The sequence below is a fragment of the Hirundo rustica genome, chromosome 13, assembly GCF_015227805.2.
Source record: "Hirundo rustica isolate bHirRus1 chromosome 13, bHirRus1.pri.v3, whole genome shotgun sequence".
Lineage (NCBI taxonomy): Eukaryota > Metazoa > Chordata > Aves > Passeriformes > Hirundinidae > Hirundo > Hirundo rustica.
The window spans coordinates 13,673,449-13,689,626 of NC_053462.1; the positions used below are offsets into that span (position 1 = coordinate 13,673,449).

The window sequence follows — 16,178 nt, forward strand, 5'->3', positions numbered from 1 at the left end:
GACCAGCAGCTCCAGCTGTGCTCAGGGCTGCGACTGTGGGAGCATCGCTCAGAGCAGTGAATTGGCACCAGGCAAATTTGTATTTGCCTCATCCTCTGGTAACAGGGGCTTTTGGGCTTGGGAAGCAAAATTTCCTATGGGTGTTGCACAGGGTCTCAAAGGGATTTGCAGCCTGAATTTTTGAGCTGCAAAAGAGACAGAGAATCTGCCCCCTTGCCTGCAAGAGCTGGATGGGCAGCAGCATTAGCTGACGTGAGCTGGGTAGATATGAGTGTAAAGGCCCATAGAAAAAGCTCATTAAAGACCCCTTTGGGAAACCAATTCAGGGTAGAGATCACTGATGAGCAGGAGAAGGGGGGAAGAGAGGAGGGGGGGATGTGAATGAAATCCCCTATAGTTTTGTTGATTCAGGTTTTATATGGGACTCTGGGACTTTAAATAGAAGCTGAGGAGGCTTTGCCATAGGCTTGCTTTGATATGAGCCATGCAGAGACCTGCTCTTTTGTACTTATTCTGGAGCTTGCCTGAGAGACAATTCAAAAGCAATCAGCAGCTGCTGTGACAGCGGCGACCTGTTGCTATGGAATTAAATGTAATGAGAAATACAAAGGTTTCTTGGTTAGCAGCAACAGAATAAGAGGGGAGCGGGAGACAGAAGTGGATGTAACAGAAAAATAGCTACAGCCCGAGCGGGGCTGGCATTTAAATGGGAGGTACAGGGGTAGAAATGTAAATGTGATTTGTTTTCCTTTTCTAAAAGAGCTTTTTCGCCATCTCAGCAGGTCAGGCTCAGCTTTGTCTGGAAGCGAGCACTTGGGAAAGAGTCCTGTCTGGTGGTAGCCCTGGAGTTGTGTGTTCCCAGGCTCCTGGGAAACAAGCCCACACTCTATAGCCAGCCCTCGCTGTGGGGTGTCAGGAGCTCAAACCTCTTCCCCATGAGGTGCCAGGAGGCTGACAGGAAGATTCCTGGAGGAGCAGGGGGGCTCATACCACACTTCCCCTGTTTTACAGGGCCCAATCCTATGGGAGAACTGGGGCTGGATACAGCTCCTTTCCACCCCTCCTCTGGCCCTGGCTGGAGCCTGCCCATGAGCTCTCTCCACCTCAGTTCCCCAGCTCAGAACAGGGTGATTCTCCCTCCAAAACACACTTGGGAGGAGAGGGCAGGGAGATGCTCGGAGGTGGAACCAGGCAGGCAGCTGGCATGATCACACCTCCATCCCTAGGGCCAGAGCGTGCTGAACATTCCTGGATGCAAAAGGCTGATACTCCTCTATGTCTTCTTTAAATGAAACACATAGTGCCTTACTGGGTTTTAAATATGCATTTTCCCAGCCTGACCTCAGCTGCCCTTGAAATAATACTGCTTTGCAGTGAAGCCCTGCAGGGAATTATCATCTGAGCCCACTCCCTTTGTCATGAGAGTCAATTAAAAGCAGAGTAGTTGGTGATTTAATAGCTCTGGTGTCTGAGGGAGCCCCACGTCCATCCAGAGGCCGACTCTGGCATTTAAACACATAACTGGGGAAGAGGAACACTTTTTTCCAGATATCCAACATGTTTACAAAATCATCCTTGTCCATACAGAGCACCAACTCCTCCTGTCCATGGTTTGTCTTCTTCTCCTGAACATTAATGAATGGCCCAGCAGTGTGCATTCTCCTTGCAAGTGTTTTCCCCTTTCCCTATGCACCTTTTCCCTTGGGGTAAACCCAGCAGGTTTTAATTTCTGGGGACAGTCCAGGCTCAGAAAACACCGTGCATGGAAATGCTGCTCCGTGAGCAGTGTTTGAGTTAAGCTTGCAAGAGCAGGAGAAACCTTTGCCTCCAGCTCCCCACACCCAACTGGGAATCTAACGGGGCCCAATCCCTCTTGCTCCAGTGCGGAGCAGGAGCCCAGTGCCCTCCAGGCACAGGCAGCAGTGCTGGGGGCCCCAAGGTGGGAGCCAGCAGCAGGGGCTCCCAGTGGGAATGAATAGCCAAGGCTGAGCTCATTTATTCTCCCTTCCTCACAGTCTCTCTTTTCTTTCCTTTTCACCACCTCCTTATTTAACATCCTCGGCTGTTGTGCAGAACCATCACGCTGTTTTGCAGCACTGTGACCTACTTTGCCGCAACGTCCCGACTTCCTCACTGAAATCGGGAGCTCGGAGCCCACCCAGTCCATTCAGTGTTTCTCAGCTGAATAACAGATCCAATTAGGTGGAAAAAGCCTGGCTTTCATGCTGTCAGTGCCTGGACATCTCACTTCCCGCTCCCCAGCACACGCTGCCCCACTGAGGGCCGCAGCTCACAGACAGGGGCCCCTCTGTGTTTGTGTGTCCCCCGCCAAATGAAGCTGGGAGAAGGGTTCAAGAAGACTGATCCTGGTTACTCAACCTGTCCTTTCATTCTTCCTGACAGTCTCTGAGGACTACAGAGCTTAGGAATCAAGTAAATTGCGGGGTTTCAGCTCTAGCTCTCTTGGGAAAGTCTCCTTTCCCAGCAGAGGCATGACCAGGCCAGGGTGGCACAACTTGGGCTTGTGAGGGAGCACTTAGAGCCAGAATGTGATTTAATGACTGATAGAAAGACCTGTCTTTCACTCCTGGCATCATACCTATCCCCAGTCCAGTGGGTTTATCCCAAGCAAACATTTTAATTCTGCCCTTCACTGCTGCCACCACTCTTCTTCTCAAAACGCAGCAGGGCTCCTTCTGCCTACAGCCCCAGCAGGCAGCCAGCGCCCAGGATGCTGGCTCCACTCCATCATGGGGAATAGCTGGTTGTTAAAAGGGATGAGCAGAAACCAAACAAGGAGAAAAAAGCCTAAGGGCCACCAGGAAAAGCCCTTTTGGTTTCTACCTTCTCTGACTGGGCGGGATGGACGGCCATCCCCTCGACCCTGGAAGCCAGCCCAGCAGCACTGGGGCCCGCTTGGCTCCCTGGCAGGTGCAGGGAGGAGGCTGAACACCCTTCACTCCATTTCTGGGTCACGTCTGGAGGAATTACACACGCACGCACAAACAGGAGCATGCTTCCCCGTGGCTGTTTGCCAGCGCCCGGCGGAGCTCCCGCTGCCCCCGGGCCCCTCAGCCCACGCCGCCGCCCCGCCGGGACCACGGCTGCTCCCGGCCTGCCCACAGGGCTTCGCTAATGACTCACCGCTCCTGCTCGCCTCTAATTAGGCTCATGTCTAATTAGGCTCACTGGAAAGATGCGGCTGGTGAGAAGCAGCCCTTCGGTGAAAGGGGAAAGAAAGAGCATCTGGAGGCGCCGGAGGGAGAGACGCCAGGCTGCGGTAAGAGGTCAGGGGGGATTGGGGATTGCCAGCCGGGCTGCATCTGCGCAAGGGGTGGACCGTAGAGGGAGGGGAGCAGAGGGGACGGAAACAAGTCCCCTCTGTAGTGAGAGACAGAGGAGTTCCATGTGCAGGGAGAGTGGGGCTGGGGGAGCCCATCCTGAACCTGCACCCTTGGGCATCCTTGGAACAGAGGCAGGAGAGCAAAGCCTGGTTTGGGGGTGATTCAAGAGGCGTGAAGGCAGCTTTAGGGGACACCCACTGTCTACCCATCCCTATGAGAGCTTCTATCAGTTGCTAGTGTCAAATATTATTTTCCACTTAATTTTTAGATGGCTCAACCTCCTAAAAATCAAGACATTTACCATATTTAACATTCCTGTAGTGAATTAACAAGCCTCAGGTGCCTTCAATGGCAAAGGTAAGTCATTACTTTACCATTCACCTTGTATCTGATCACAAGGCATCTCACTCACTCACTGTACTAATTAGGGTTTTGCCTTTCCTTCCCTTAATAAACCCTCCATGAATGAGTGGCCTGTCTGCAAGCCCCAGCCCAGCTTGCACCTGTGTCCTCCCAGACCTCCAGTTTCTCTCCCTGAAGGCAGTGAAATGCAGGTAATGCAAATGTTTAAGGTATCAATAAACCATATTTCCAAAGAGCCTCTCCTGTGCCTGTCAGTGCTTCTTTTAGAGGTTCATCCCATTCTAAGGATCCTGTATGACCCTTCTTAGGTCAATGTGCCAGTGAAAATCCAACCACATCCAACAAAGCCACAGAGATATTTTACTTTAACTTTGGGAGCCAAAGAAGGGCTGGGTAAGAAAGCCTGGATGCTCAGAAGCACATCACTCTTTCTTGGGAGTATCTAAATTGATTGATCCCTGTGGTCTGGAGAGAACATGCATTCACTGTCTTAGCTGTACCGTAATGGCTCAGAGCATGGAAATTGTGAACATATGAAATTGTGGAAAGCTGGTCGAGGATAGTCAAATTAATATATGGAGGTGTGCTGGAGCAGCAGGGCCCTTTGCTTCCTCCTCTGCCAAAGGCAGTTTGTACTGCCTGCCCAGGCTTCCCTCTGGCCAATGGAAACAGAGGGGTTTGAAGTGCACTGTGCAGGACCAGAGAAGCTCAGGGTGCCTGGTTTGCTCTGCAACCCAGCCTTTCCCTGGCAGGAGATTGATTCAGAAAGGATTTGAATTTCTCCATGTGGATTGCCATCAGTAAATATGCTGTCCCATCTCCTGTGACCAATGCCTGTTGTATCAGAGCAGTATCTCCCATTGCCAGCAGCTGTAGCAGCTGTGGTTTTACTGCAGCGGTGCAAAGGCTGGGGGTGCCCCAAGGGGAGCTTTTGTCAGGCATCCAGGTTGCGGAGCCAAGAGGGGCCCCAGGAAAATGTGCTTTTTAAACCCCATACCCAGGAGCCGACAGTTTGGGCAAAGGCTCTTATTCAACTTCAGTAAATAGGTGAGCTGGGACGCCTGGGAATGCAAATAAAACCAGGACTACAGAGCAGCCGTCGAGATAAACGAACTCTTTCATCTCCTGTCTCACACCCAGGGGTTGCCTGTCTTGGAGCAAGTGCTGCGTGACAGGGTGGAGGTTCAGGTACATGGACGTGACTCGGGCTTTCAGAACAGCATGTGCAACACAGCTGAGAGGAGGGGAAAACCACCAGGCCCTGACGTCTGCTGAGGAACAACACAACACCCCAGGCAGCTGACAGCCCAAAGCTTTGATCAATACTTCATTCCTGGGGCTGCCTTGTGCCGGGTCAGGAGCTGGATTCGCTGCTCTTTGTGGGTCCCTTCCAACTCAGGATATTCTGATTCTGTGAATACATATCTGATGCTCCTCAAGCAATCCTTTCTCTTTCCCAATCGTACCCGTGAAGTCAAGTGGAGTAACAAATAGAAATAAAGCAATTCCTCTGCCTCAAAATCAATACACAGGGGGTGAAGGGTGCAGGTCTCCTGCTCCTCCTGCCTGGGAAGAGGATGCTGGAGTCCTGTGCAGGACTGGCAGCACAGGGCCAGCAGTGACAGCTTCTACGATCCAGCAGAAAGTGGGTGTGGGGAAACCCCAGCCACTGTGGTCCTCTGGGACTTCTCATCGTCATGGCTCTGTACTTCTGGCACCCTCTCCTGCCTGGACTGATGCCTGCAGGCACTGGGAACACCATGTACCTTATCATGGAATCACAGAATAGTTTGGGTTGGAAGGGACCTTAAGGTCCTTTTTCCATCACCCCTGCTACAGGCAAGGAATTTTCCACTAGACCAGGTTGCTCCAAGCTGTGTCTGACCGGGCCAGGAAAGCTTCCAGGGACGGGGAATCCACAGCTTCTCTGGGCAACCTGTTCCAGCGCCTCCCCACCCTCATAAGGAATACTTTTCTTCCTCATATCACCTCCCCAGGGGAGACCTGGACGCTGGGTACAGCATTTCTGGGGGGGGGTCTCTTCTTGCAGGAGATGTGGGAACCCCTAAGCCACACAGCATCGTGGACCCTGTCCTGTGATGAGATGCAGCACCTCTGGTTCTCTAAGCCAAAGGAACAAAAGTCCTCTGTGTCCACGATTTGTCAAAGACCCCGAGCTGTGCTAGGGGCTTACAGGAACTCTGTGCCATCAGGCAGCACCTGCAGCCCCCAGACTCCCGTTACTCTCATCACAGGGCTGAAGAGGCAGAGAGAACAGCTGTGACACTTCCCCTTCTCGTACAAGGATGAAAAGCCCTGTGTGGGGGGGAGAAAGACCCATGGAATATCACATGGCCATCTGTCCTTCAGTAAAATGCAAATTTTGTAAGAGGAGGAAAATAAGTTAAAAAGAGTCCAGTGGGTTCAAACTGGAATGGAGATGATAAAGGTGATGCAAACATTTGATTACATGTTGAGGTTAGGGCTCGTCATTCAGCCTTGGTGCAAAAAAGTCATCAGCAAAAATACCAAAGGTGTGGGAATAAATCAGGCAGAAAACTCAGACTTAAATTCAAATTTATTTAGAGGAAGATTGACTTTACAAGAGGTTGATACAGATAACTAAAAAGGAAGATAAATAAAAGCTTGTTACAAAACCTAATGGTTTCTGGCAAGTTACAGAAAAACTGAAGAATTTTACAGTCAATAACCAGCTCACTTTTTACATAATTACAAATTAACATACAGCAATTAGGTTTTATCCTCTTCTTTAAAAATCTTTTTGTCCCCAACTTTTTTCCTTTATGGGTTCAACATGAAATTGCAATGCTTTTCTTTTTTTTTTTTTTTTTCTTTTATATTTTTTAATAAGAAACAAACCAAAAGCAGAGGTATATCAGGTTATTATAATACACCTCAATGTTCTGAGAATTACTCAAGTGCATTCCATATTAGTACAAAATAAACACCAGGCTAAACTTTAACCATAGGCGAACTGAACCGGACATGGATTTTTATTTCTTTTTATTTCTTTTTTTTTTTTTTTCCGAGTCAGTGTTTAATATCAATAAAGAAAATAGTAGGATTACTTTAGAGCATGGAAAGGATGGACACCTATAGACAGCTTAAATACATACAAAGCTCATAGCTGTATGCAAAGCAGTGACTGTTATCCTGTTCCCCCCTCCCCCAAGCAATGGAAGCTGAATTATATCTGGGCAAAGCATCAGTGTCAGTGAAATGCATGTGGAAGGAAAGGGCACAGAGCCCTGGAAATGCAGGTGGGAAGGGAGCTGGCATTACACATGTCATGACTGAAGAGCACAAGGTGTAGGAGATTTGACCAGTTCAGCTCGCCTATATTTAAAAATTAGCTGTATCACCGATGACGAATCCTGGATTGCTGCCCCTTCTGACAAATGAAGCAAGAGTTGCGAGCAGCAGGGGAGGGGTTTTTTTTACTTAAAAGGGTGCCCTAAATCATGATAAATTCCCAAACCTGGCCAGCAGGCAAAATAATTTCCAGAGTTCTGGTTAACAAGGAATGTTTTGTGGGATTTTAGCAGATACTCTCCTGTGTCCCCTGCCCAGGCCTCCCTTGCTCCATGCCACAGATATCCTAGACAGCCTCCTTGGGATTTGGCACCTGAAGAACCTCTTCTGACTAGGTGGCACGTGGAAGGACTGGAACTGGGTGTTTCAGCAACAGCTGTGAGATATCCTAGTGACTCAAGGAAGGTGCAAAGGTGATCGGACTCTATGCAAATCCACACAAGCTGATGGCATTACTGTGCTGCCCAGCACTGTCACACCTGCAGAGGGAGGAGTGCCCCCCCAGTGGGCATGACAGCTCCTGTCCCAGTGGCCTGGACAGTAGATACCTTGGTGCATGAAAGGGCCTCACTTATTTGGATGCATCCCCTCACATCTCCTTCACTCTGAGTTTCTCCAAGGAAAAGGAGGGAAAAGCACTGGTGGGGCTGCTTCCCTACCTGCTGTGAGGAAGAGGTGATGGTGAAGCTGACATGGGCTCTCCTGGGGGACGTACCTGAGCCAACACAAGCCAGTTCTCTTGTCCTGCCACTTAAACTATCTTCAGTGGGACTGCAGTCAGATTCACACCCACTTTGGTCTAAAAATAATACAAAAAAGCTTGGCCCTTCCTCTCCTCTCAGGGAAAAGCCAAACCAAACCAGGAACACGCCTACTTGAAGCTCTGATTTTGCTGGGGATACAGAGGGGGAAGCAATGGCAAAATTGATTGTCTCCAAATAACCATAATTAAAAGGGGAAAGACCAGTTCCATTTAAAGTGCTTTATGGCATCAAACCGACATCAAGTTATGTGTTGAGATGATCACTTCATTGAAAAGAATCTAAGGCCAAGCCCACAAAACCCCATCGAGTCTCCCACCCTTTGCTACAGCTGCTCTCTGCTGCTGGGTATTCTGGCACCCCCAGCTAATACTGGCCACTTCTGTACTTGTCTGAGCCCACACTCTCACTTTCCCTGGACACTGAAACCCCTCCTGTTGGGCAGTGGCAAAGAGCAGGCCAAGAAAAGCCCAAGAAAATCAAATCTGATTTCTGCCCTCCATGAAACACCAGCACAAACAGCTCCAAGAGTCCTCGCAGGATCCTCCTCTTCCAACAACATGGGCTTCAAACAGATGTTTTTGAACCTACTCTGAGTACCAGGAACCCAATGCAAAACAGGGTGGGTTGGGTGCTCCAAATGGGATCGAGGGTCTGGCTGTGGGAACTAGCAACAGGCTGGGCTGAAGAAATAACACGCTTTCAACAAATGCAGGATGGATGCCAGGCATGAACTGGAGCAAATGCAATTTTAAGGCCAGGAAGAGGAAAGGTTTTGGTGTTGTCAAGCTGGGACCAAACTCTAGCAGGCAATGCTAGACAACCTTCAGGGATCAGAGCAAGAATCCAACCCTAGGAACCTATGCCAAGCCTTTCCAAAGAACACCTGAGATGGGAAAAATAAAAGGCTAAAGAGATAAAAACAAGCCCTTACCTTCCTAAAGGTAAAAGAAGGAGGAAGCAGTGTGGGAGGAAAGGCTTCATTCCAAAAACGTGAATCATACAGTAACAGACATCCTCCAGGGACAAAGGTCTGTCCACCAGAATTTAGGACACAAACAGCTTTGATAGGATTTGACAGGATTTCTGGTCAGTGTATTTCTGACTCACACCTGTGGTTTCTGTCAAAGAACCACAGGGACCTTGGGAGATCACTTAGCCAATAGTATTTGCACTTCAAGCACTGAATGCTCTTTTTGATTTGCACAGGTCAGGAGAGACGGTGAAGCCAGGCAGACTCAATCCTGCTGCCCTGGGATCACATCTGCCTTTTGGTGCCCTTCTCAGAGCCAGGGGACATTGCTGTGTTGTGAATACAGCATGTGCTGGGACTGGGTAAAAGACAGTGGGATAAATTGAAAAGTTCGTAGTGGAAAAGGCTGTTCCAGACTGAGGGGAACTCAGATGTAGCAGTGCCCTGCTCTCTGTTCACACAACAGTAAATGAGCCACGCATTGCTTTGGTCTCCAAAAAATTCAGCTTGGTACATTCGTGTTTGCAGACATATAAACAGCAGGGCAGAAGTTACTTTCTGAACCTGGTGGTTTTCTTATGAAAAAGGTTAACACCACACCACCAGCACGTGCCTCCTTCAGCTCCCCTCGGGTCCAGGAGAGCAACCAGACCCTCACATCACTGCAAGGCACTCCATGCTTTGCTTTTTCCTTTGCCTCCAGAAGGAATGAGAAAACCTAACCGACACGTTTAAACGAGGAAACCAATTGAGAGGAAGAGCCTTGTCAGAAGTTACTGTCTTTTTCCAGAGTTTTTCTGGCCTGAAGATGCTCTGCCTTGAAGAAAGCTCTCAGCTGAAATTGTGTGACTTCGAGCATGGAATGAGCTGCAAAGCAGCGCTGCCCAACCCCATGGTTTGTAGGAAACAGGGAGATGAGATCATCTGGTTTACCAATCTTTTGGTAAGAAAACAAAACAAATAAACAAAGAAAAAAATAAAGGGGGGGAAAGAGAAAAAAACCCCTCAAACTATTCCTCAAACAAAAGTAAAAGTAAAAAGAAATAAAAAAATAAAACCAAGTAAACTTTTTAAAAAAAACTCTTTCAGATAAAATGAAAGATAAATACTTTTGCAAGCCCTGCTTGCAATTAAGAACAAGCACCAAATAATGTTAAAAAAAAAAATCACAACCCTTTTTCCTTTTTTTTTTTCTCTTTTTCTTTTGAGTTTCAATACTGTAGAGAGCTTCCAAAGCAAGCAGGGTTCCTGCACCACGACAGCCCAGCCTAAGCATCCACCTCACCATCAATGCTGCTGATATTTATCAGCACTAACTCTGAAAACTGCTGCGGGTCACCAGATCATGACAAGCCTGAGAGCAAACTGAAATTAAACAACAGAACAAGAAGAGAAATTATTTGTTATTTCAAAGAAAAAAACTGGTAGGAAAGGAAATGCACCTGACAGCTTCTAACTCTTGAGCAAAACCTTGACCTATTTTGAAGCTGGTAACCATTTACAAATCCACTCGGGTAATTCTCCTGACAGGGTTTGGAAGAAAGGTGATTTTTGAGAAAATTGTGTCTCGTTGATTTCTCCTCCCCCACTGAACACATCCCTGTATTCCACAACTCTACAGACACCCCACAAGTGGCACAGCAAGGGCTGCCCTTGACCTTCCTGCTCTGCACAGACACTCCACCTGGGCTCCAGACCTGTCCCACAGGGGGTTTTGTCCATCAGAACCTTTTTCTCTCCAGAAAAGGTTCCTAAGTGTCCAGTATTGCACAGCCACAGGGATAGGAGCTGCTGTCTCACCGACCTGCTCAGACACTGCTGCTCTCATTCTGCCTCAGAAATGAGCAAAGAAAGAGGGAAAATCCAGAGAAACAGAAGCCCAATGGTAGCACGAAAAGCAGGCTAAGAAAAACACAAAGAACAGAACAAAGCTCCCTAAAAGCAGATTTTTATCCACCTCCCCACTCAGTAATTAGGCTTGTATGGGGATGTCAGATGCAACTGGAGAGCTCTATTCCAGCAAAAACATAATCTTTACTTCAGATATGGGAGGAAGTGGGCTGAAGCTCAAAGAGATTGTGTAAAAAAAATGTTGCTTACTGTTGTTTCCATTTGAACAGCCTGTTCTGGCTCCCTGGGACTGCCTTACCAGCCTACCAAAATTCTCTTTTCTGCGCCATTTTAAATATACCCAGTAATATTCTATTTGATTCTGGAAACAGTTTGACATTTGATTCCTCTGCCTCACAGAAATCGTTCAGAATGAATTTAAATTTTAATTTTTATCCTCTGAGTTGTTGCTTCTGAATGCTTTTACTGCCTCCTGGTGTAAGGTACCCTTCTGAAACCAAACAGCCCCTATCCTGTGAGCACAGAAGGGGTGTGCAGGTCACTGTGTTACAGTCAGAGCAGTAAGAGCAAGATATTTAATATCTACACACTCCCTGAAAGTTGTCAGGGATCGCCTGTCCCCACAGGTGGACCTTGGCTGTGAGGACTGGAAGCATATCCCAGTGGATACATAGATACAGATATGTATATATACAGTATATCTATATATGCCAGTGTGTACACACCATTTGTAGAGTCCTAATCTTTTGCTAAATGCTTGGTTTTGGTTCTTTTTCCCCAGAAAAGGGGAATCTGAAGGCACAAACCCGTTAAGGCTATGTTCTCATCCTTTAGCAGTAAGAAGAGACAGACAACAATCTATCCCAATCGGTCTGACCCCAGGTTTGCACAGGGAGATAGATGGCCCTGTGTGCTGTGCAGGGAGAATTCACCTAAAACCACAGGAGAGAGGCCCTTATCCACCACTTAGCAGACTTCAGAATATGTTTTATTTAAAACCTCCAGGTGCTTGTCCAGCGCAGGCACCAGCCGTGTGCTGTGTCACAGGCAGGGAGATGTCCATGGAGCCAATGCCACGAGTGACCACTGCAACAGTCCGTGCTCAGCAGAAGATCTCCTCACCCTCTGGAGGTGCTTCTGACGAGTGAGAATCTGCAGCACCAAAAAACATCATGTGGGAATCACTATGGGAACACAGGGATACAGCAGGCAGAGCGGGGCTCCATGTGCACAGAAACCCTGCTGTCTGCCCCTTAAAAGGTGCTCAGCTCCCTGATGAGCTACCATGAAATTACACCTCGTAATGGGTGACATTTCTTGGGCACAAGCTGGAAAACATCAGTGAGCTAGCATGAATGAAACCGGTCATCCGAGGGCATGTGATCAGATTTCATGTGGGTCAGAGGTTTGAGGTGCAGCTCTGAGTCCTGAGGGGATGCAAAACTACCAGACCAAAAAAAAAAAAAAAAAAAAGCTGTATGTTTTTGTTTCAGATCAAGAGACAAAACAGACCAGCTTGAGGGGAAGGGAGAGGCCATCAGGGAAGGCTTGTGGGTATCACTTCCAAACTGCCACAGAGCTAAAGCAGATATCAATGCCTCAGGAGCTGCATCAGCCAGAGGCATCTCAGCAGCAGCTCCTTCTGAAAGCACTGACACTGAAGCAGAATATTTTTCTCCTTGAAGCAGAGAATCCAGCCCATGGAGGCTGCTCAGGATGGGATGGGAAGGGAAGAAACAATGAGAAGAATGTGTGTCTCTCTGACAACCCTAGGGGCTGCAGAACAGGCAGAAAAGCCCATGGAAAATCACTTCAAGCTGGGAAGTCTACTCAGCACAGCTGCTCTTCCCCATCCCTGTGTCACCATCCTCATTTAAAGCCAGATTTTGTGGCTCCCACAATTTTGCTGGCTGAAGGAAAACAGCCACCTTACCAACCCTGAAAGAACACCAGTGAGCTCCCCTGACACTCACCAGACTGCTGGGAGCGATGTCCCCTGCCCTTTTTCTTCTTTTCCTTCTTCTCCTTTGGTTTGGCTAAACTGAAGAGGCGAGTAGGCATCTGGGTCTGTTCCTCAGCTGCCTTGTTAGTCTGGTTTGTTGTGCTAAGCAAATGGAAAGTGCTTTTCTCTTTGTGTGTCCTTGAAAGACTGTTCCTTTTGGGGGAGACAGACAGTTCTGCGTCAAAGTGCCCTTGTTTAGGAAGGGAAGGGTTTTTCTGCATGGAGGATTCATCAGTGCTGGACTGGGAGGAGACTCTTGCAAGTTTCTCATGTAAATTTGAAACCTAGAAAAGAAAAGTGTCTCATGAAAGAGGCCAGCAGAGAACATGGATAGAAAAGGCATGTCCCAAACCACTCACAGAGTTTGTCCTTGTGAACATCCAGCCCATTCACCAGGTAAAACATGGTCCCCATCCAGGAAAAGTAAAGAGAGAAAAGCCCTCTCTGTTGCAGATGAAAAAACGAGACACACAAAGAGTAACACTGCACTATCTTTTGCTCCTACATGTACTCTGCTATGTATCAACAAGCCAAGGGCAAATATTCTCTAAGATCTCAATAGCAAGACTCACCCTGCATCGTTTGCACACACAGATGGTGGCAGGAGGCCAAGGAGCAGCGCGCCTCTCTGGGAAGGGAACGCCAGCACACGGCACGGGAGCACCATGTGTCAAAGGAAGCCTTCCCAAGCAAAAGATGAAAGCAGAAGCATTTTTCCTGATTTTTTTTTTTTTCCTAACGGCTGTCTCAGGATGTAATTGAGCTTGCACATTCAAAGGGAAGATCAAAACAAGCCCAACAAAGCTCGACTGAACTCTCTATTAATAGCTCTGCAATGTCAGTCAGATACCTGTCTTGAGAAGGTGCTTCCTTCTCCTAAATCTCTTAGGCCTTGCAGGCATTTTACCTCTCAGCCTCTCCCACAGCATCCATGCCCTTTGTCTACAAGTGCTTGGAGCTGGTACAGCTTCACTGGCTGCTTGGAAAACTTCTGGCTTGATCAAGAGCCAGGTGGGAGGGAGCAGGACCTCCTTTGGTGATTAGCTTTTCAGAGCTCACTGCTCAGTGCCACAATTAGGCTGTTCAGGCATCCAAAATCCTTCCCATTCTGCAATCCAACATTTACAAACTAACTGCTACAGCTCTAGGCAAATTATAGTCAAAATTAGTGAGTTACAAACAAACAAATGATCAACAGGCTTAAGGATTAAATTCAGTCTACGTTTTGCCAATGGTGCTTGCTCTCCTCAGTCAGACTGCTGCACAGTTCTAAAGGAATAAACCTTGGCTTGATGAAAAATGCCCAAACCAGGATCTCTGTGTGTGGGTTTTTCTTTGTGGCTGTGAGCAGTCAGATGCCAGAAGCCTCTTCCAGCAGAGCTGGGGACCTTTGCTCACTGAGCCACAACTGGAGTGCAGATGCTCAGTCTTTTCAGGACAGGGGCAATGCCATCTCTGCTGGATATTGAGAATGCTTTTGGAGATGGATGTCAGCAAGCGAACAGCCTTGCCCTGTAGTTATCAGCCTCACAAGTGGTTTTTGTGACAGCTGGAGGCTGCAGGTTACCCACAACACTCAGGCTGTTTCTGCAAAGGAAGAAGTGCCTGGCCTTGTGCATGATCACCCCCCAAAGCCCAGCCCTTGCTGAAGGCCAACATGAGGCAGTGTCAACCCCCTGGGACTGCCTGGGGCATCTACCCTGGGAGCCTGCCAGCTCCTCTGTGCCATCCCCCAGCACACTGACAGGGAAGTGGGCAGAGCTCAGGCTGCCCAGCACTGGCCAGGCACCCCAATACACCACGAAGCACCAACACTGGCAGTGCCTCCGCAGCTCCAGAGGTGCAAGAACTGCAGCGCTGCACGTCGTATGCAAGGGAAGAGCCACCGTTAAATACCAGTCCCCTCATGTCTGGGGCTGGGCTGGCACCAGCCGTGTGCCCTGTGAGGGGCCTGCAGCTCACCCAGGAGCTGGCTGGGAGCTCCCTGCAGGGATCAGCTTCCCTAGGAGCCCGGCTGTTGGCATCACTTACCTGGTTGTGGTCAGGCTCCTGCCGCATTTGAGCGAATCGCTCCACGTCCTGCTTCAGCTGCACCTTCTCCCTCTCCAGCTGCTTCTGCGCCGTGCGGAGCCGCTCCAGGTCGAGCTGGTAGGCCGCCTTCTTCACCTGCAGCTCCTCCCGCTCCCGCTCCAGCTCCTGCCTCAGCCTCTGCACCTGCTCCTCGCGCTGGGCCAGCTCGGCCTCGTGCTCCGCCAGCTCCTTCTCCCGGACCTCCCACTCCTTCTCCCTCCTCCTCCTCTCCTCCTGGTGCTGCGTCTGCTGCTTCTTCAGGTTGGCCAGCTCCTGGCGCTGCTTCTCCAGGTTGCGCTGCTTCTCCTGCTCCAGCAGCGAGGTGGGCCGGAAGAAGCTGCGGCTCAGAGCCCTCTCGCTCAGAGCCAGCTTCTGGTCCTCGATGTAGGTGTCCTGCTGCAGCACCACGCCCTGGGAGAGGGGAGAGAGAGGTCACTGCAGCATCCTCTCTGTGGGGAGAGGCCCATCCCTGAAGAACTCAGGGTGCTGTACCGAACCCCTTCTCCCACCAAACCTGCAGCCCAGCACTGCTGCCCGGTTACCAGAGCACGCTGGCAAAGCATCTCCCCCAGCAGCTTCCCAAATTCTGGCCAGCACTGGTTCCCTTAGGCAGCAGCTCATTCCCACAGCCTGCAGCCTGCCCTGGGGTGTCCAGCCATGCAGGGTTGTGACACGAGAAGGGGAGACAAGGGGCAAAGCATGTCTGGCAGCTCAGGCAAGCAGTGTGTGGGAGCAGGATGAAGGGCTAAGCCTACCTGCAAAGCACTGAGCAGCTTATGGAGGCTGGTAATGGTTTGGAGGACCTGCTGTGAGAAAACAGAAGCGTTGCTGTTAGATCTCACTGGGCGCTGGGTACGTGGACAGCACCCTATCTTGCTCTGTGTCCCACCAGTGGGTCTGACAAGCTGCACAGCCATCCCTCTGCACCCTGCTTTTCCTCACTGCCTTGCAATGACTGCATCAATCCCCAGTACACCAATACATCCCTTGAACATCTCCCAGAAGTGCCTGGCATCACCTTCTTCCCTTCCCTGGTTGCCATTGCAGCAGGGGAAGGAACACCTGCAGAGGCACTTCCTGACACAGAGCTCATGGGGAGTCCTGGGCTGTCTCTGCAAACCATTTCCCACAGCATGGGCTTGCTCAGGAACAAGCTGAGTAATTGAGATGAAGCCCTGAAGTTCACTTAAAAATTTCAGGAAAAAAAAATTTCAAGGGGTGAAAAAAAAAAAAGCAATCTTTAAATGGATGTGGACTATTGGTACCCTTCTCCCCCAGCTGACCCACAGAGGACCCAGTGCCACCAGGCAGGAAAGCTGCACTACAGCAGGCACACAAGTGCAGCAGGTGTGTTCTTGGAGGCTTTCTGCGAACACACAAATGCAAGCACCGCATGCATCAATTCAGAGCAAGCTACTTTGGAGTGATGCCCTATCCCTAAATTTAGCCTAGCTAAAATTTTCTCTGAATCTCTCATATCC

At 49.3% G+C, this 16,178-nt stretch overlaps 1 protein-coding gene and 1 long non-coding RNA gene across 5 annotated transcripts in view; one reads left to right on the forward strand and one right to left on the reverse strand.

The window, feature by feature from the left end:
* The first annotated feature begins 3,205 nt into the window (after positions 1-3,205).
* Positions 3,206-6,311, forward strand: LOC120758820 (uncharacterized). 2 transcript variants are annotated; one of them, XR_005703023.2, is made up of 5 exons: positions 3,206-3,280; positions 3,613-3,701; positions 3,773-3,898; positions 4,016-4,100; positions 4,848-6,311. It is a non-coding gene; the product is annotated as an uncharacterized LOC120758820 (long non-coding RNA). The 2 variants fall into 2 exon arrangements; XR_005703024.2 differs by lacking the exon at positions 4,016-4,100.
* A 36-nt stretch (positions 6,312-6,347) lies between these two features.
* AKAP13 (A-kinase anchoring protein 13) overlaps positions 6,348-16,178 on the reverse strand; it is a 95,991-nt gene continuing 86,160 nt past the window's right edge. For all 3 annotated transcript variants that reach the window (XM_040077489.2, XM_040077488.2, XM_040077490.2), the window contains 4 exons: positions 15,453-15,503; positions 14,659-15,108; positions 12,599-12,911; positions 6,348-11,777 (listed from right to left, as the gene is read on the reverse strand). In XM_040077489.2, the coding sequence (XP_039933423.1) occupies positions 11,728-11,777; positions 12,599-12,911; positions 14,659-15,108; positions 15,453-15,503 (864 nt within the window). In that variant the 3' untranslated portion in view covers positions 6,348-11,727. The remainder of the gene's footprint in view (positions 11,778-12,598; positions 12,912-14,658; positions 15,109-15,452; positions 15,504-16,178) is intronic.